The sequence below is a fragment of the Rhamphochromis longiceps genome, linkage group LG13 (genome assembly GCF_057381845.1).
Source record: "Rhamphochromis longiceps isolate RC_006_pf linkage group LG13, R_longiceps_female_GT1.1, whole genome shotgun sequence".
Lineage (NCBI taxonomy): Eukaryota > Metazoa > Chordata > Actinopteri > Cichliformes > Cichlidae > Rhamphochromis > Rhamphochromis longiceps.
This window is the reverse complement of record NC_140569.1, coordinates 17,466,309-17,484,251: the sequence shown is the minus strand read 5'-3', so window position 1 is coordinate 17,484,251 and position 17,943 is coordinate 17,466,309. Positions and strand designations below refer to the sequence as shown.

Genomic DNA, 17,943 nt, shown 5'->3' with positions numbered 1-17,943 from the left:
CTGTGCCTTATGTGCTGTTTTGATCATGGAAACCAAAGAGGTCACAGTTGTAAATTCTATTTTGATGAAGAGTCATATGATTGTATCCATTTATGCCTTAATATTCAACAAATTAAAAAAAACAAAAAAACAAAAAACAGCAAACGTTGAATCCCAGTGGCTTCATTACACAACATGAGCACAAAGAACCAGACAGCGGTTCTCTAATCTTTTTTTTTTATTGTTTAATTATTTACATTATCCAGTTTCATTGACAGAAGGTGACACTCATAGATAAGACATTAAACAGAGGAAAACTCCTATAACAAAACAGTGTCAGCTGTAGGTGAACTTACAGGTTTGGTACACTCGCCACCAAAACGTCCTGAAGCTCTACAGACTGTTTTTTGTTTCTCTCTTAAGACTTTCTTAATCCCATCAGAAGTGCTTCTCAAGGATCTAATTACATACTCTGTCATTAATAAATGCCAAAAAGCTGGGCCAAAATGAAATATTCTTAAAGGTACTTTTTAAAGAAGTGTGATATATGCTAGCGTGTGCTTCTAAAGTTGTAAAACACAGCAAATTTAAGACATCGGTGGTCCGCTAAATGCTAACGGATTCAGACTAAGATTCAGACTTCTAATTATTTGCTAAGTTGAGCCACATTTACAGCAGAAAGCCCGCAGGTACTAAAGAAAAAAAAAAGAAAGGCTGAAATAGCCGCAAGGCTATTTTACATTTTGACTTATAATTTATGCCTCCAGAGATCCGAACTTGACCTGTTATCTCACACAGTGGGAATGGTAGTAGTGCAAACAGCTTCCTGTGGCACGTTTACAACAGTTTTTTATAGTCATGACAATACGGTTTCTTAAGCCACGTTTTTGGTTGAGCAGTAGCTACACCTCTTACAATAATATGGCAGCCACTGAGGGAATACACATTTTGTAATAGCACCTTTTAAGAATAAAGCGCTGAACTTGTGTAAGTATACTGCCCCCCCCCCCAACAGCTTTGAGGTAAAACACTGCTGCTAGTGATGTGGAGGTATTTATATTTTACTATTGTACTGTCCCTTTACTTTACTGACTTTGACTAGTGATTGTATGTGTATTTTTAAAGCACCGATACCTGGAGGTTATTTGGCCTCGGAAAGGACAGTGAAAAAAGATTAGTTACTGAGATGCCATCTGCAATGTCCCTCTCCTCACTGGGAGGATGTCCCTTCATATGTCTGCTGGCTACAACTGCTCACACGTATAACTACCTTCTCACATCTTGAAAGCTGACTTATCCCTCCCTAACTGTGGTTTCAGTTGTTTTGTTTTGTTTTGTTTTTCTGTTAAAAAAGTGTTCAATCAGTTGCATTGGAGCTGGAAGTTGTAGTCCATGAAGAGGAGTCTTGTTCAGCATCCAGGTGGAGATCAGGACAGGCTGGTGGAGTATTTACAAGACAAGCTTTTTGGGCACTTCCCAAGAAAACTCCGGTCGGCCAAAGTGGCCGTAAGAGGCTGTCTGCTGGTAAATCGGCCTCTTCAGGTTCAGATCCCTAAGAAGAACACACAAGGGATGAGACATCGCTGGTGAGAAAGGACTGTGAAGATTTTGATCAAAACCATTTGAAGCCATAAATTCTTATACAGAGCAGAAAAAAAACCATAAAGGTGAAACATGTTGTGCAATGAGCTGTAAGCACTGATTGTTTGCATGTCCTCTTGTGAGCTTGGAGTTTTTTGTTTGTATTTGGCGTACATGGGTGGCAAAGTTTGTCTGTGTGTCAGAATGGCTTGTACTGCACTTTGGACCAACCTCCAACATTTATCGATTACAGAACTCTTAAACACTTGAACCAAAATGAAGTCATTGGTTATGCGGCTCTTAACAATTAAAGATTTTGGTAAATCAATTAAAAGTAGTTGGTATTGTTGAGTACGTTAAATTGGGTACTTTAAGTGCTTTAAGTTACTTAAAGTTACTGTGCTTTAAGTTACTTTCTGTTATATATATATACTGTTACAATGATGAATGTTCATATTAGTAAAACATCTCAAAACACAACTTTCTTCTTGTTTTGCTCTGTACTATATCAGTTAGAGTGGATGCTGTGTTCCTGTTGGAGGGGCAGCCAATCAAAAGAAAGAGGATGAGCTAAAGGGCTGCACCAAAGCTTATTATCAAATAAATCATTATTTTTATATGTGAATCATGCAACGCTACATTAGTAGAGTGAAGATGGATAAAATAAACAAACAGCATAATAGATCCACTTTAAAATGAAATGCTCACCTATAACGCTGCATCTCAACAAGAACATTATAATAGAAAAGGGAAATCTAGGGCTAGGTTTAAATAGAGGGAAATTATCCTAAAAGGATCAGCTAAAAGTGGAAGAATCTAAATGTAAAAGGACAGCAAAAAGGATATCATATCTTTGAAGCCACCCGGCGGGTTATGTGTCCACCACGATTCCCTCTCCAATGGATAGTATTGAAAAAAAAGAAAAGAAAAGAGGAAGAATTTTCTGTATCTAACTATACTTCAACAATTTCAACTTTGATTTTTGGTGTGATTCTCTCTTAGTTTGCTTCTCTTTCCCCTCTTCCCCTGCCCCTCCCTGAGCCTGGTTCTGCTGGAGGTTTCTTCCTGTTGAAAGGGAGTTCTTCCTTCACCCTGTCGCCAAATGCTTGGTCATTGTTAGGGGTCTTTCTAATATTGTATGGTCTTTAACTTACAGAATAAAGGACCTTGAGGCAACTGTTGTTGTGAATTGGAGCTATATAAATAAAGTTGAACTGAAGTTTGAACTTAAATATTTACTTATATATTAAATTCATGTAAATGTTGCTGAACTGTACAATCAAAACTGCTCCCAACAATCATAGATGTTTACATCTGCGCTGTAACTGCAATAATTTAATCAACCGATTCGCACTACAACCTGGGTTTTCCTCTTATCTGTAGTTTATTTTATTTTATTTAATAACTGTACAGTACTCGTGTTTATAGTAACCATTGTCCTTGATGTAAATATGTAAAGAAAAAAAATTGTGTATGTTTCTGTTCTGTGTCCTGTGTACTGTTTGTTTGTATATGTGTCTTTCTGGCTGCTGTTACAACCAAATTTCCCCTTGTGGGACAATTAAAGGATTATTCTATTCTATTCTATTCTATTCTAAATTCATCAAGATATATGATGAATCTGATTTTTGATCAGTTATTTAATCCTCAAAATGCCAAAAATAGTTCCTAATTTTTTTTAACTCATATTTAGAAAGCAAGCAGAACATCTTCATGTTTGAGTAAATATTCATATTTAATCTTATGCAAACGTCATGTTTATGTGTTTTTACCTGACAATGACTCCTGGCCTGAGATCAAAGTTCTTGTTGACAATCTTGAGCAATTCTGACTCTGACTTCTGAGAGGACCCGTATGTGAACAAGGAGATGGAAAGAGGTTGGGCCACTCCGATCGCATAAGACACCTGGAACACACACAGAGATGTGGTTTGCATATTTGTACTGTACTCCAGTCATCTGTCATCTATGCACAGCTTTGGAGGGTTAAGCTGTAACTTCACCTGAACCAGAACTCTCCTGCACAGTTTGGCTTTAACCAGAGACTTGGCCACCCAGCGAGCAGCATAGGCAGCAGAGCGATCAACCTTTGAGAAATCTTTTCCAGAGAAAGCTCCGCCACCGTGAGCCCCCCAGCCACCGTATGTGTCTACAATAATCTTCCTTCCTGTTACACCAGCATCACCCTGTTTGCAAAAAAGGAAGAAGATGAGCAAAAACCAGTGATGACTTTCTAGTTTGCTTTATTATTTTTCCCCCAGTGTGTGATGATTACCTGTGGTCCTCCAATGACGAAGCGACCACTTGGCTGGAGATGGTAGACGGTTTTGCTGTCCAAATATTTTGCAGGGACCACGGATTTGATCACCTGACAGAAACAAGCCAGCATTAAAACCAAACATGTGACTTTATTTCCCACACGACACATTACACAGAGCCCAGTCAGGTGTGTTCATGAGGATCTACCATTTCCATTAGGACTCTCTGTTGTTCCTCCAGAGTGACGCCGTCATCGTGCTGGACAGAGATCACAATGGTGTGAACTCTCTTGGGGATCACAGCTCCATTCTTCTGGTCATAATGCACGGTCACCTGTGGGATTAACAAGAATTGGTACACTCACTGAAGCTGTAGTTAGCTGTTTTATGGTGCCTGTGACAACACAGCTTCAGACAGGTTATCAGATTTTCTAATGAAATATATCCAAGCTTGAAAGAAAAAGTTCCCAAACTGCTGTGGTGTTGTGTTTTGGGTAAGTAAAAAATGTGCACATGTTGCACGACCTCACCTGTGTTTTAGAGTCGGCACGCAGCCAGGGAACGATGCCATTGCGTCTAAGTTCAGACATCTTTTCATTGAGTTTGTGAGCTAAGACGATGGTGAGCGGCATGCACTCCTCCGTCTCGTCTGTGGCATAGCCGAACATCAGACCCTACAGAACGAGTCAGAAAATCAGTGAAGGCAAAACAAAGAAGTAAACAAGGAATATCAAAATACTGATATTCAGCATGCTCTTTTATCAGTAATATCTTCAGCACTTTCTATTATCATATGACACAAAATACATAAAATATAAGCTATGAAAAGAACAATAATGGCTAATGGTCATACAGGCATTTATAGGAGACAAAATAGAAGTAGATGTTGAAATGATAAAAACAAATATCAGGTAGATTATACCGTGTACGGTTATGGGACTTTATATATAATATAGTCAAATTACTCCATATTTCATTGGTTAGTCTTAAGCATGGGATAATTTTTTTCAGCCAGAAGTCTCTTATAGAAATAATGATCCTGAGCCGTGAGTTTGTCTCTTACTGAGGTATAATGCAGAGAAAGCATCAATTTAATCTAAACATGTTATTTCTTTATCTTTTGCCCAAACTATTAAGGATGATGATGGTGTTACTGATTAAACTACACTGATTCACTCAAGTACTGCACTCATATACAATTGTATAATTTAATAATTTCCTTTCTCTGCTGCATTATACTTCTACTCCACGACATACTGGACATATTTTTTATCATGCTTCAGATTACTTAAAGACTGTGAGCAATTTCATGAAAAGGAAGTTTCGCCTCTACACATCAAAGTTTTATCCTCAAATTTGTGACCCTTTAAAGAGCCACAAACACTTGGCTGGGGACCCTATTTACTATACTACAATACATTTATTTGCAAAAGTAACATAAACACTTATCGAATCTAATAATGATATATCAGTCACGAAGCACATTTTTCTGCCTTACAATCAGCTTGTAACATTTAGGATTTTAAATATTGGACTAGATAAAACTACTTTTTCCACCTCTACTGAACTGATAAACCTGAACACACCAACACTATTGCACCAGATCTCGTCTGTATTCTCTACTGTTGAAGTAAAGAGTCAAACAAACTGTGCTCGGTCAGGGTCACTCACTTGTCAAGCCAAAGTGACCCAGTGACACTGCTGTGGCCCTACCTGGTCTCCAGCTCCAATGTCTTCTTCTTTCCGGTCAACATGGACCCCCTGAGCAATGTCTGGACTCTGCTGCTCCAGGGCCACCAGCACATTACATGTCTTGTAGTCGAAACCTTCAGAAGGGAAGTGAATTGGATTGAGATGGTTAAGAGGGAAACGCTAAATACAGAGAACAGAAATAATGTCTATTTTTTTGCTTTCTCACCTTTCTCCGAGTTGTCGTAGCCGATGTGCTTGATGGTGTCCCTCACCACCCTCTGATAGTCCACGACGGCCCGAGATGTGATCTCTCCGCAGAGCAACACCATGCCAGTCTTACACACCGTCTCTGCCAATGCAAACTTTAATTACAAAGCTGTTTTGCCATCACCAGCAAGTTGTCCACACTGAAATACAATAAACAGTATCAACACTGCATACGACATAAAATCCAGGTGAAATTCAGACCAGTGGGTTAGTTGGCTTATACTCTGCCTTCATCATGTGGTCCCTTTTTTTGCTAAGACAAACTGATTCATTAGATTGTGCCTCTTCTTGGTTTTGCCATTTTTTTTAACGGAAAAAGAGACAAATTCTGGCTCACCACAGGCCACTTTGGCATCGGGATCCTGCTTCAGATGTGCATCCAGGACAGCATCACTGATCTGGTCACAAATCTTGTCTGTGGACACATAACAGGTAAAAACATCAGATTCCGAAGATTTTTTACAAATGCATTGAAAAAAACGACATATTGCATTTTAAATTGCACGCTTAGCCTAACACTAATAATAGAAGATGTCAATTTTGTAATTTATATGAAAGTATGAAAGGTTACATCCTAATATTTCACATAGCAGTAGTTGAATGTTTTACTTTAGCATGGCAGCAGGGCAATGCCTCACTATACATCCCATTCATCTGTCTGTGTCGTCCTGCTGAAGCAATGCAGGAGACCGGTTACATCAGAAAGCCCATCAGCATCTGACTACTCTGCTGGTGAAACAGGTGCATCTTAGGAAAAGCCACTAAAATAGCCACTATCTGTGGGAACAGCCCAGACTTTGAGTTGTGTTATCAAATTCAAAAGTGTGTACTGCAATGTTCTGCCAAGGCCACCCAACTCTGTTACTGAACAAACAGTAGAAGTAAAACTTCAAACCTGTGAAGTTTATCATTAAAATTGGCTTCAGGAGTGCTACGTGCTTCCAAAATGAAATATTTTTTTTTTAAAAGAACCTCCTTAAATGATAAATACAGGGACACCATGATGTGTGACACATGGATCTACATCACTTGCTGTTTCAGAGGACAGTTTGAAAGGGATTTTGAATTCAGGCGCATTGGTATTACCTTTTGTATGCTTCATCCTCTCATAAGGACTTTGTCAGATTAGCATACTTTTACTTCAGAACTACATTAATATAGATCCAGATTAAAAGAGCAGTTTTACTTTTTAATTATTTTATTTATTTAATTTTTTAACAGTTGGCATTTATGTGATACTGCCCCTGTCTGTGAAGCTGCACAACTCTTACTCATTATCGATTTAGCACATGGGACTTTGAAAGGTTACATATTTGTGAAAGGATTACAAAACACATTGACGGGGCACCGTGGGGTTTAAATGCAACATGGAGGACAGAGTACAACTACAAGTTAAGCAAGGTTTGTGTGGAACATCTGGGAGTCATTTTACTGAGTATTTGATATAATTTAACTAGATTAAAGTATAACATAGTCAAACTAATTTTACCACATTGTCACTTCTTATCTTATTGTGTACTTGAGACATTGTTCTTGAAGAGCATTTTGCGTGTCTTTAGATCTCTTCTTTTGCACACTAAATTAAACGTGTGTGTCTGCCCTCTTCTTGGACATTTTTTAAGCATGTAACTGTGCACCAGTCAGACACACATTTGCTTCCAGCTGCCTACAAGTGAGAGTGAAGGCCACTAAACACATGTTGCTGTGAATGGAATACCATCCATGCCTGGCGGGTAAACACGCAGCACTGTGGAGTTACTTTGGACATAGTGTCCAGCTTGCATCAAGTTTATTTATATGCATGCTATTTCTGCAAGATAACACTGCATTTTCAATGGAAGTGTTGAGCTTATAATTGAATGCATTAAAATTTAATGTCACTGTAGCAGAGGTGGCTAGACTTTGTAAAAAGACTCACCTGGATGTCCCTCTCCAACGGACTCTGAAGTGAACATGAAAGAACCTTCTTCCAGATGATCACTCATTTTTTCTGTGGGGTAAGGTTATTCAATTTCCAGTGCAGAGAGATCCTAAGGTGGCTTTATATTCCTACTGGCGTTCTTTACCAGAAAGATAAAAGAAAGGGAGGCCAACAGCCCTGCAGCCAAAGCGTAATCTGTCCTGCAAACTTCACATCTGTGTCCACATGGCCCAATATATATGGCTAAGGGGACACACACGCATTCTGTAACACATTTACACACACACACACACACACACACACACACACACACACACACACACACACACACACACACACACACACACACACACGAATCCATGGGACAGTCCATTCCAGGGGGAGTGGATGATGGGAGGGAATTTCAGCTCAAACTGCTTGTTAACCCTTTGTAAACATTGTAATGTTCAATAGTGTGTTTTCAGTCTCCACCTGCTCTGACTGCTCTGCTTCAGGGCGGGACGTTTCCGTGTCCAAGCAGAAACATCTTTGAGAAGGAGTTCCCCTACCCCCCACAACACACAGGTGGGACAGCCAAGTTAGGGTAGCCTATGGACAGAGAGAGAAAGGTAGCTGCTGTTAGCAGGAAAATGATGCAATTACTTGTGTTTACATCATTCAAGTAAATCAGTTTACACTGCTGTGGTGAAAAGACACAAAAAATTACTAGAAAGGACTTATGAATAAGAGAAACTTTAAAAGTTACACAGTAAAACTAAATCAACAAATAAAATAGAAAAAAATCAATCTGTGGTTTCAAAAATATGGAAATAAATTAAAAACAGAACACTGTACTACATTTTAATGTTTCCTTTTACAGTGTAGTTCATTATTTGGTGTACTGACCAAAATGATTTTCTATTCATTCATTTGAATTTGATACGTTTTCCTGATTTTACATTTTATTAAACTGCAGCTGGAAATTGACCAACATTTCTTCGAATACACTTGAGCTGCTTATGAATTTTATACTTCTTTTTTATACTTCTTTATACTCTACTCGGTGCTATTAAACATTGTTACTGCTCAAATATTTTCAAGCTTACGATTCATTTCATCATGTAGACATTTGCCAGTAGTTTAATAACTACAAATACCAACCACAAAAATGTACCATATAAAGGCACATTTGATTTAAAGGGCACAAAACAGTCACCTTCATCATAAGTGTCCTATTTATAACATCTGATTTTAATTATTAGTGCAATTCAAATAGAAATCAAATTAAAGGGAAAATTAAGGTTAAAAATACTGCCTCAAAACTCCACTCCACTACATGAGCAAACATACCTGTTTTTTTATGACTGTATTCTCTAATTGAAATCTCCAAGTCCCAATAAAGTCACAACTTTAAAGAAAAAACACTCTAAAAGCAAAAGACATTTTAAAAAGAATAAATACGTGAAATTTGTACTTTGGTTCAGATCTATATAATTAGTTTATTTCATTGCCAATAATTAGGTTTAGAGAAGACAGTCACCTGTTGCCTGAATGCACTTTTCCATCCAAGTCCCAGCCTGGGGCTCTTGTCTTTGTATACAACTGCAGAAAATATCAAACCCTGTCCGGAGAGAAGATCAAATAAATGAAGATATGTCTCTTAGATACCTAATGACCTTCTCGTGATTCACCGTGTCTGTGTTTTTGCAAAATATTAGGAGCTATAAAGGGATGCTTAGGAAAAGTTCCTCACTATCATATAAATACAAACACAATACATGCTTGAAGAAACATTAACATACAGAAAAATGGCTCTGACTCAGTTTCTTGTCCCATTAAATGCAACAAGAGTGCAGTGGGCCAATCCTTTTTCTCTACGTCTTTCCATCATCTGGCTCTAATTTCACTCAGTGTTGAGTTGGCCTTGAGAAATGAGATGAGAATTTTAACTAGCTTCCTGTAGTGAATAAAATACCACTCTTCCTGACAGCTTTGGGACTTTTAAAGCAGATTTGATGTATGTATTATGCATTGTGGAACTTATTGCTGAAAACAAGAGCTTTGCAATAATAATCGGCTTGATGAAATTAGTGAAAACAACTGATAATCAGGAATGCACACAAGAGAGGAATTTGGAATTTTTAGGAAATACAGGAGGGTAGGCGAAAATGAGAAACAGCTGTGTTGACTTACAAATAAATACCACTCACATAAGTAGCATGCTCACCGAACCTGAAATCTGCACAGCTATCTAGCTAAGATATCTGAACTATCTATTATATAGTTTATAGTTAAAATATTTAAAGGTAATATAAATTAGCATAGTGCAGCTAGAAAATTTTACAAAGGGGGCAAAGGAGGGACAAGAGGTCTTGGCAGGGTGGCACATATGTCTTCAGCGAAGTATGTGAAAATCCCCTATATGTAAATAGAGTCAACAAAATATCTACGAAACATTTATTGTATCGTTATCATAGAGAAAAATATAAATAGTAGATTAACATAATGGACAAAGAGTTAATAGCTTAAGATTGTTAGCTAAGATATTAAAAGCGATAAAAGTACTGTTTTTAACTGATGTACTGTTAAATATTAAGCCAAAGGTAAAAGCAAAAACAAGAAATATAAAAAACAAACAGTCAAACAACCTCCCACTCCCACCCCTGGCTAATTAGAGATATTTAGCTAAAAGTAATGTTGTAATATAAATGTAAAGGAAAAAAAAATTAGTAGTGATAACAATAATTAGATGAAACCATTATCAGGCAATCTGAAATTATTAAAATACTTGATAGCCAAAGAAAACAGCTAACAGTTAACAACGATATCGTAACTGTTAAGAAACAGCTAAAAATTTAGACATTTAGCTAAAATCATAGATAGTAAAAAAACAAAACAAAAACAAAACCCTTTGTTTATGGCTAAATCATTTGTTTTTCAACTCTAATTCATCATATAAGCTGAAAACCTTAAACAGTTGACAAATGCATCAATAGCTGATCTTAAATAGTTAATTTGAAATAGTAGGCACGTGTTAATTATATATACTTAGCTGAAAGCAACAGTTAAAATGTCACTAGCAATGCACAGTTAGCTAATATTTAGCTAAAAAATCGCCTAATATTCAAACATAAATTAGCTTAGTGCTAACTGAAACATTTTTCAATTGTAGAAATTAGCCAGAAATAATTTATCTACCTGTGTTGTTTTAGTAATAATTACATGAAAAACAATGAAACCTAATTTGACATTACAAATAAAAAATGGATAACCTAAATTCCTAGTTGAAAGAGTGAACTGTATACATGAAATGCAAAATAACAGCAATCAAACTATTTTTATGGATTGATCTAAAATACCTAATTTCCTTTGTACATTGCTATCTCAGATTTTAAACCATGACTTAGCAAACATGTTGGGCAATAACAACATAGTAGGAGATTGTTAGTAGACACGCCTTATTTAGTCATGTCTCCTGCTGTAAAAAATAAAACCAGTCAGAACCTGGTTAGATTTAGAGTGTACTGAGTGTCCTACCACAGGGACACTGCGCTACCTTCAAAATCTAATAATAAGCTATCTAATAGGAGACAGAGGTCAGAGGGGATTTAACATAACAAAACGTGAACTACATCAAACCAGAGAAGATGTGAAAGTCCTGTTTGATGCCAAAGAAAGTGGAGAACCACTCTGGTGTCATAACTGATTGACCTCTGGATCATACACCCCTGTATGTTTTGGTCTAAAAATGCTCAACACAAGCGCATGTTGCTGTGTGTACATGTGAACTCACAAAAAGAGAGTATTTGTTAATGATTGACTGAGAAAAATGGGTCAAAAGAAGGACTTGACAGGCTCAGAAAAGTCAAAAATAGTGAGATATCTTGCAGAGGGATGCAGCAGTCTCAACATTGCAAAGCTTCTGAAGCGTGATCATCGAACAATCAAGCGTTTCATTCAAAATAGTCAACAGGGTCGCAAGAAGCGTGTGGAAAAACCAAGGCGCAAAATAACTGCCCATGAACTGAGAAAAGTCAAGCGTGCAGCTGCCAAGATGCCACTTGCCACCAGTTTGGCCATATTTCAGAGCTGCAACATCACTGGAGTGCCCAAAAGCACAAGGTGTGCAATACTCAGAGACATGGCCAAGGTAAGAAAGGCTGAAAGACGACCACCACTGAACAAGACACACAAGCTGAAACGTCAAGACTGGGCCAAGAAATATCTTGAGACTGATTTTTCTAAGGTTTTATGGACTGATGAAATGAGAGTGAGTCTTGATGGGCCAGATGGATGGGCCCGTGGCTGGATTGGTAAAGGGCAGAGAGCTCCAGTCCGACTCAGACGCCAGCAAGGCGGAGGTGGAGTACTGGTTTGGGCTGGTATCATCAAAGATGAGCTTGTGGGGCCTTTTCGGGTTGAGGATGGAGTCAAGCTCAACTCCCAGTCCTACTGCCAGTTTCTGGAAGACACCTTCAAGCAGTGGTACAGGAAGAAGTCTGCATCCTTCAAGAAAAACATGATTTTCATGCAGGACAGTGCTCCATCACACGCGTCCAAGTACTCCACAGCGTGGCTGGCAAGAAAGGGTATAAAAGAAGAAAAACTAATGACATGGCCACCTTGTTCACCTGATCTGAACCCCATTGAGAACCTGTGGTCCATCATCAAATGTGAGATTTACAAGGAGGGAAAACAGTACACCTCTCTGAACAGTGTCTGGGAGGCTGTGGTTGCTGCTGCACGCAATGTTGATGGTGAACAGATCAAAACACTGACAGAATCCATGGATGGCAGGCTTTTGAGTGTCCTTGCAAAGAAAGGTGGCTATATTGGTCGCTGATTTGTTTTTGTTTTGTTTTTGAATGTCAGAAATGCATATTTGTGAATGTGGAGATGTTATATTGGTTTCACTGGTAAAAATAAATAATTGAAATGGGTATATATTTGTTTTTGTTAAGTTGCCTAATAATTATGCACAGTAATAGTCACCTGCACACACAGATATCCCCCTAAAATAGCTAAAACTAAAAACAAACTAAAAACTACTTCCAAAAACATTCAGCTTTGATATTACTGAGTTTTTTGGGTTCATTGAGAACATGGTTGTTGTTCAATAATAAAATTATTCCTCAAAAATACAACTTGCCTAATAATTCTACAATCCCTGTAGTGGGGACCACTCTGAGTTCTTAAACTGATTATCATATTAATTCAAGCTAATTAGAAATTATTAGTATAAGCTCCATTCATTGAAGATTATCGTTACTATTTTGTTTCTATAAAGAAACTCCATGTAGAGCTGTCTTATTTATTTTTCTTCTATTTAATTGATGTGGAGGAACATTTGGGTATACACTAAAATGTGCCATGTAACCATGAATTGTTTGATATCTTCTAATTAGTCATTGTGTGTTTGAAATTTACCGAAGACACACACACTAGATAGGGTCTAAAGTTCAAATCCTCTTGAACTTTCAGCTACTAAGAGCCTGTCGGAAAATGAAAAGCACAAAAGATAGTAGACTTATGAACTTTGTATTTCTACAAGGGAGCTTTCCAGTGTATTTAAACCTTCACGTATTTTGAACATTAATTACCAAGTTCCATTTCTTTTTAATCGTCATTTAAGCTGCAATATTTCCCAATGTTGCCCCTCCAATCCGAAAGCACTTTGACAAGATCAAGCCACGTGACAGTGTAACCTCCTCCTGTTTGATTGGCTACCTGAAAGTGTGTCTTTTAAAGCCGGGTCATGGTTTCTGGGTCACCTCGGGGCTTGAGGGTCAGTCAGACTCAAACTTGACAGAACAAGATATGTTAAGCGAACCCCGAGGGCCTCAGAGGGAGTGGGTGTTAACACCTGTTTGTCTTTCCTCAGGTTCAAAGACATGCAGTTTACCTCTGCAGCTCACCTCTCCACAACCTGAGCTCATCTAGTCACCAACCAGTTTCATCTGGATGGCAGTGAGAGCAGGCAGGAAAAGTCGGATCTCTCCTGGCTTGGACTTTTTGCCCTACAACTTGTTATATAAGCAGCAGCAGTCAGTAAACAGCAGATAATGCACACAGTTTGTCACCAGATTTAATTTACTATATGCTCAGATACATAGTGATTTCTTATCAAAAGTTTGTGGTTTTGCAGACTTTTACTACCTACTGGCTTGTTGTTTGTAGTCATCTGAATTATTGGCTTGAAAATCCTTTCATATCAAAAATATGATTATTACAATTTGCTCACAATTTTAACAAATAAAGAAAGCAAATCTATCTCCACCATCAAGGTACCAGGCACAGATTACAATTGCTATCATTCTCACTCTCCTTCTTTAACTACAGATTTAGCTCGCTGATTGGCTTCACGAGTGCAATAAGAACGTAACATGTCAACCAATGCAAATGAGCAACAACACCACACAGGAGGTGGGGCGCAGTTCTTCAGCTTTGATTGGCTGTCTGTCCCACACACTCCCAGCAGCACTGGTCCCACACAACAGTGTTCTACATTTGTTTATATGTTTGCATTTGTGTGTTAGTGTGACGGGAACACCAGCAGGGAAACAAAGCCAAGACGTCACTTGAACCTCACAGATGAGTTTTACACAATGGTTAAAGCACATTAAATCATCACAAATGGATGAGTTTTTTCTAATATAAACGAAAACAAAAACAGGTCATCTGTTACGTTACCAAGTAAACGACCTATAATCATTTACAGCAACAAAAAGACGCCTCTGGGCAGATTAACCCAGCACATGGCTGAGCCAGAGGGAGTGCAGCAGCTGGGTTGGTGGAGAGTCACCCTGCCCTATCTGTACTCCAGCCCATTTGGGACTCTCAGCACATTCCTCTGTGAAGCTGACACCAATGAGTGAAATATTACCCTCAATACCACTCTAGCAATCCACTTTCCACATAGAAATCATGGAGCAAGGCATGATATTCGTTTGACTTGCCTCTGTGTAATTAAATCTTTCCTCAGTATCTTCTATCTTCAGTCCTTTGGCTTGTTGAAAAAGAGTACTACCACCAGTTTTTCTAACATTAATAGCAATGCCCTCAATATCAGGAAATATCCACCTGCAAAACCACTACATTAAAACGATTATTTATTTACTGGCCCACTCTATTTTACTGCATTATTAGGTAATAAAGTAGTAAACTGCAATGTCATTGTAATGGGAATGCTGATTTTAAGCATATATCAGTTGTTTTATTGCTACAGATAGGGACAAGCAGAAAAGGATACAAGGTTAGAAATAAACTAATGGGCAGCATTTAGCTTTTCAAGAAAAATTAGTTTACAAAAAAATAAGTCAAAATCAAGGTCAAATGTGAGAATTTGACTGATTTTGCATTTCAAATAGATTAAAATTTGTAATTTCATTAATCTGATTTAGGGAAAACAACAACCATTATGCTCATGATACTCAAATATATCTGACACTGAAACCAGACACCAACTCCTTAACCTGTAGTTTATCTGAGGTTAAATCTGGGCTTTCACAAAATTTCCAATTTAACAAAAATAAAACAGAAATGTCAGCAGATCATTGCACTCAACGGCAGACAGTTACACTTTGCATTAGTCCTTCACAACAAATCTAAAAAGTACAAAAAAAAAAAAAAAGCTGAACAAAAAAAATCATCAAATCAGTTCTCAAAGAGAGTGTTTTTCAATAAAAACGTTTAAGTAAAGTTAAAACATTTCTTTTTAACAATGTTTTTCTAACACCCAGAATGAATTAATGAAATTCGTTATATGTGGAACTGAGCAAAACCTGAATATCACAACTGCAGATGGCTCAACATGTCTAATAGACTAATGTGTGGTACACAGAGGCATGTTTAATCAATTCTTGACTTGGCTATAACTGGAAAACTGATTAAAATGTGGGATTGATGAATGAGCAAAACAATAATAAACAATGCTATTTGTATCATGGAAGTCAGCTACTGCAGACTTTGTAATGTCGTTAACCTCCTGCAGGTGTCAGTGTTGGTCTCAGCCGATCACAAGAGATGTCCAGTTACTTTCAGCTTGTTTTGCTGGCAAGTAATGAAGAATCACAGAAAAGTGCAACATCCATAAGCAACCTCTGAGTTCCTGTCTAGTTTTATTTATTAATGTTAGCAGCTTAATTGTAATTAGAACAACATAACTCATTAAATAAATATCCAAAAATGCTGTTGCACCACCGAGTCTGCATTGCTGCTTGATAAGCTGTCTGTGCTGCACCATGCTGAACCTGGTACTGAGAATTCAGCTCATCGTAATCCCTGTTTAACAGCAGATTTTGAGGAATTCCTTGCATGTTTTCTTCATATGAGTAAGGATTTGACTGTGATTGGGCTGATCTGAGGGTTGAGAGATTACCAGGCTGCTTGAAAACATAAGATTTCTCCACATTTCTCCGTGCAGCACAGCCTGGTAAGAGTTACTTTACAGATTCTAGTTCAGTTAAGTGCTTATACATTATTAATGACACTATTTTATGTTGTTTAGTTTGGTGACATTCAGAGGGACTGTCCCATGAAAAGACTTTGAGATCATCTTGATTCCCAGCTTGCATGAGCGTGCGATAAAGACGGAAACATATCTGAAAGTTAATCTTTGTGCTTGCTTTCTGTGCAGGTCTTCATAGAGCCAGTTTAGGACCATGGTGACTGTTACCACTGTCCTGAAGGCAGTGAGTCTGTTTGTTGCAGAGGTCATAAGCTCCATTACAGACTGGTTCCAGACCAAACCAGTCTGGGCCGACCTAAAAATATTGGAGGACACAGAGCTGAAGACAACTGGAGGGGGTAAGTCAAAGAACAGTATTAAAATTATAACAACTTAGAGATCTGAACATTTGAAATGCAAATTGTATTTTTTATTTGTGGTGGGAAAAAGTATATATATATATATGTGTGTGTGTGTGTGTGTGTGTGTGTGTGTGTGTGTGTGTGTGTGTGTGTGTGTGTGTGTGTGTGTGTGTGTGTGTGTGTGTGTGTGTGTATTAACACAGGAACTTGTCTGCAAGACTGATAAACGGAGAGAGTAATTAAATTATGTGAAAAATTGTAAATTTGTAAAATTATCCAACACCATTCAAACTTTCATTAACATTTAGAGGAGAGAAGATTTTTAAGACACATAAATATGGTTCATTTTAAGGATGTGAGTTCTCTTTCTTTAAGGGAAACTCAGTGGCATTTAGATTCAGAAATGCTCTGCTGTCTCTTTTAGTCCATGAGAGACACAAGGCCAAAACCCTGTGGGAGAAGACTGGAGCTGTAGTCATGGTCGTACGCCGACCCGGATGATTACTGTGCAGAGAGGTATGAAGTGAGATACCCATGTGTGTAAAAAGAACTGCTTATCTTTCACTCATGCTTTTGATTCTTTCTTTCCTTGTCCCTCTAGGAGGCTGCTGAGCTGTCCTCTCTGAACTCCCAGCTGCAGGACCTTGAAGTTCCCCTCATTGCGGTGGTGAAAGAAAACCTCGGCAAGGAGCTGGACTGCTTCAAGAAATACTTTTTGGGGAAAGTCTACGTGGATCAGAAGGTCTTATGTTGCTCCTCTATGCAATGTTTTGGGATATTCAAAGAAAAAAGGAAGGTTTCATAATTAAAGCCAATAAGCTTTATATTCACTCTCACAGAAAAACTTCTATGGCCCACAAGTGAGGTGGATGTGTCTCTCCATGTTTCTGCGCATCGGTGTGTGGAGGAACATCTGGAGGGCCTACAGGAGGGGCTTCTGGGGAAACCTAAGAGGTGAAGGACTAGTGCTGGGAGGAGTCTTTGTCATTGGGCCAGGAGATCAGGTAGAGCACAAGTGAAGTTTGAAAAAATACCTTATCGCAAGTGTATCTGGATATTTTCATTGGTTATGATTGATTATATTTCTTCTCCCAGGGTATTCTACTGGAGCACCGGGAGAAGGAATTTGGGGATAAAGTGAATATGCTGGCAGTGCTCAGAGCAGCCCGCAAAATGCGAGAAGACATGAAAGGATAGATGCCAGAATTATTATTAGCTTGTGTGATAGTGATAGATAACATGTTCCTAAAAGCATGTCCTCTAGCAAATAAGAATGAACAAGCTGAGATGTCATGCGATGTGGTTAAAATGTGACACTTTAAATGTGTAATGACTCAATGTCTGGTTATATGAGCTCGACTGTGTAATGATGTTTTGTGTGTTTTTAATGATGGGTTGTTTCTAAACTAATAAAGACAGAACAGCTCTGATCCCAAAGCGCACAAAACCAACACCTTAA

General features: G+C 38.1%; 1 protein-coding gene and 1 pseudogene across 2 annotated transcripts; one reads left to right on the top strand and one right to left on the bottom strand.

Moving 5' to 3' along the window:
* Nucleotides 1–182: 182 nt before the first annotated feature.
* On the bottom strand, nt 183–7,917 carry mat1a (methionine adenosyltransferase 1A). Its single transcript, XM_085428075.1, has 10 exons — nt 7,695–7,917; nt 6,114–6,191; nt 5,736–5,858; nt 5,531–5,643; nt 4,348–4,491; nt 4,026–4,151; nt 3,835–3,927; nt 3,563–3,745; nt 3,333–3,466; nt 183–1,531 (listed from the first exon to the last, which is right to left on the bottom strand). Exons 1-10 carry the CDS (start codon nt 7,759–7,761, stop codon nt 1,429–1,431), a joined length of 1,164 nt encoding a protein of 387 aa, XP_085284201.1. The 5' UTR covers nt 7,762–7,917; the 3' UTR covers nt 183–1,428.
* An 8,419-nt stretch (nt 7,918–16,336) lies between these two features.
* LOC146655616 (peroxiredoxin-like 2A) lies at nt 16,337–17,943 on the top strand (annotated as a pseudogene). Its single transcript, XR_014914400.1, has 5 exons — nt 16,337–16,481; nt 16,909–17,000; nt 17,086–17,226; nt 17,324–17,488; nt 17,580–17,943. The product of XR_014914400.1 is annotated as a peroxiredoxin-like 2A (transcript).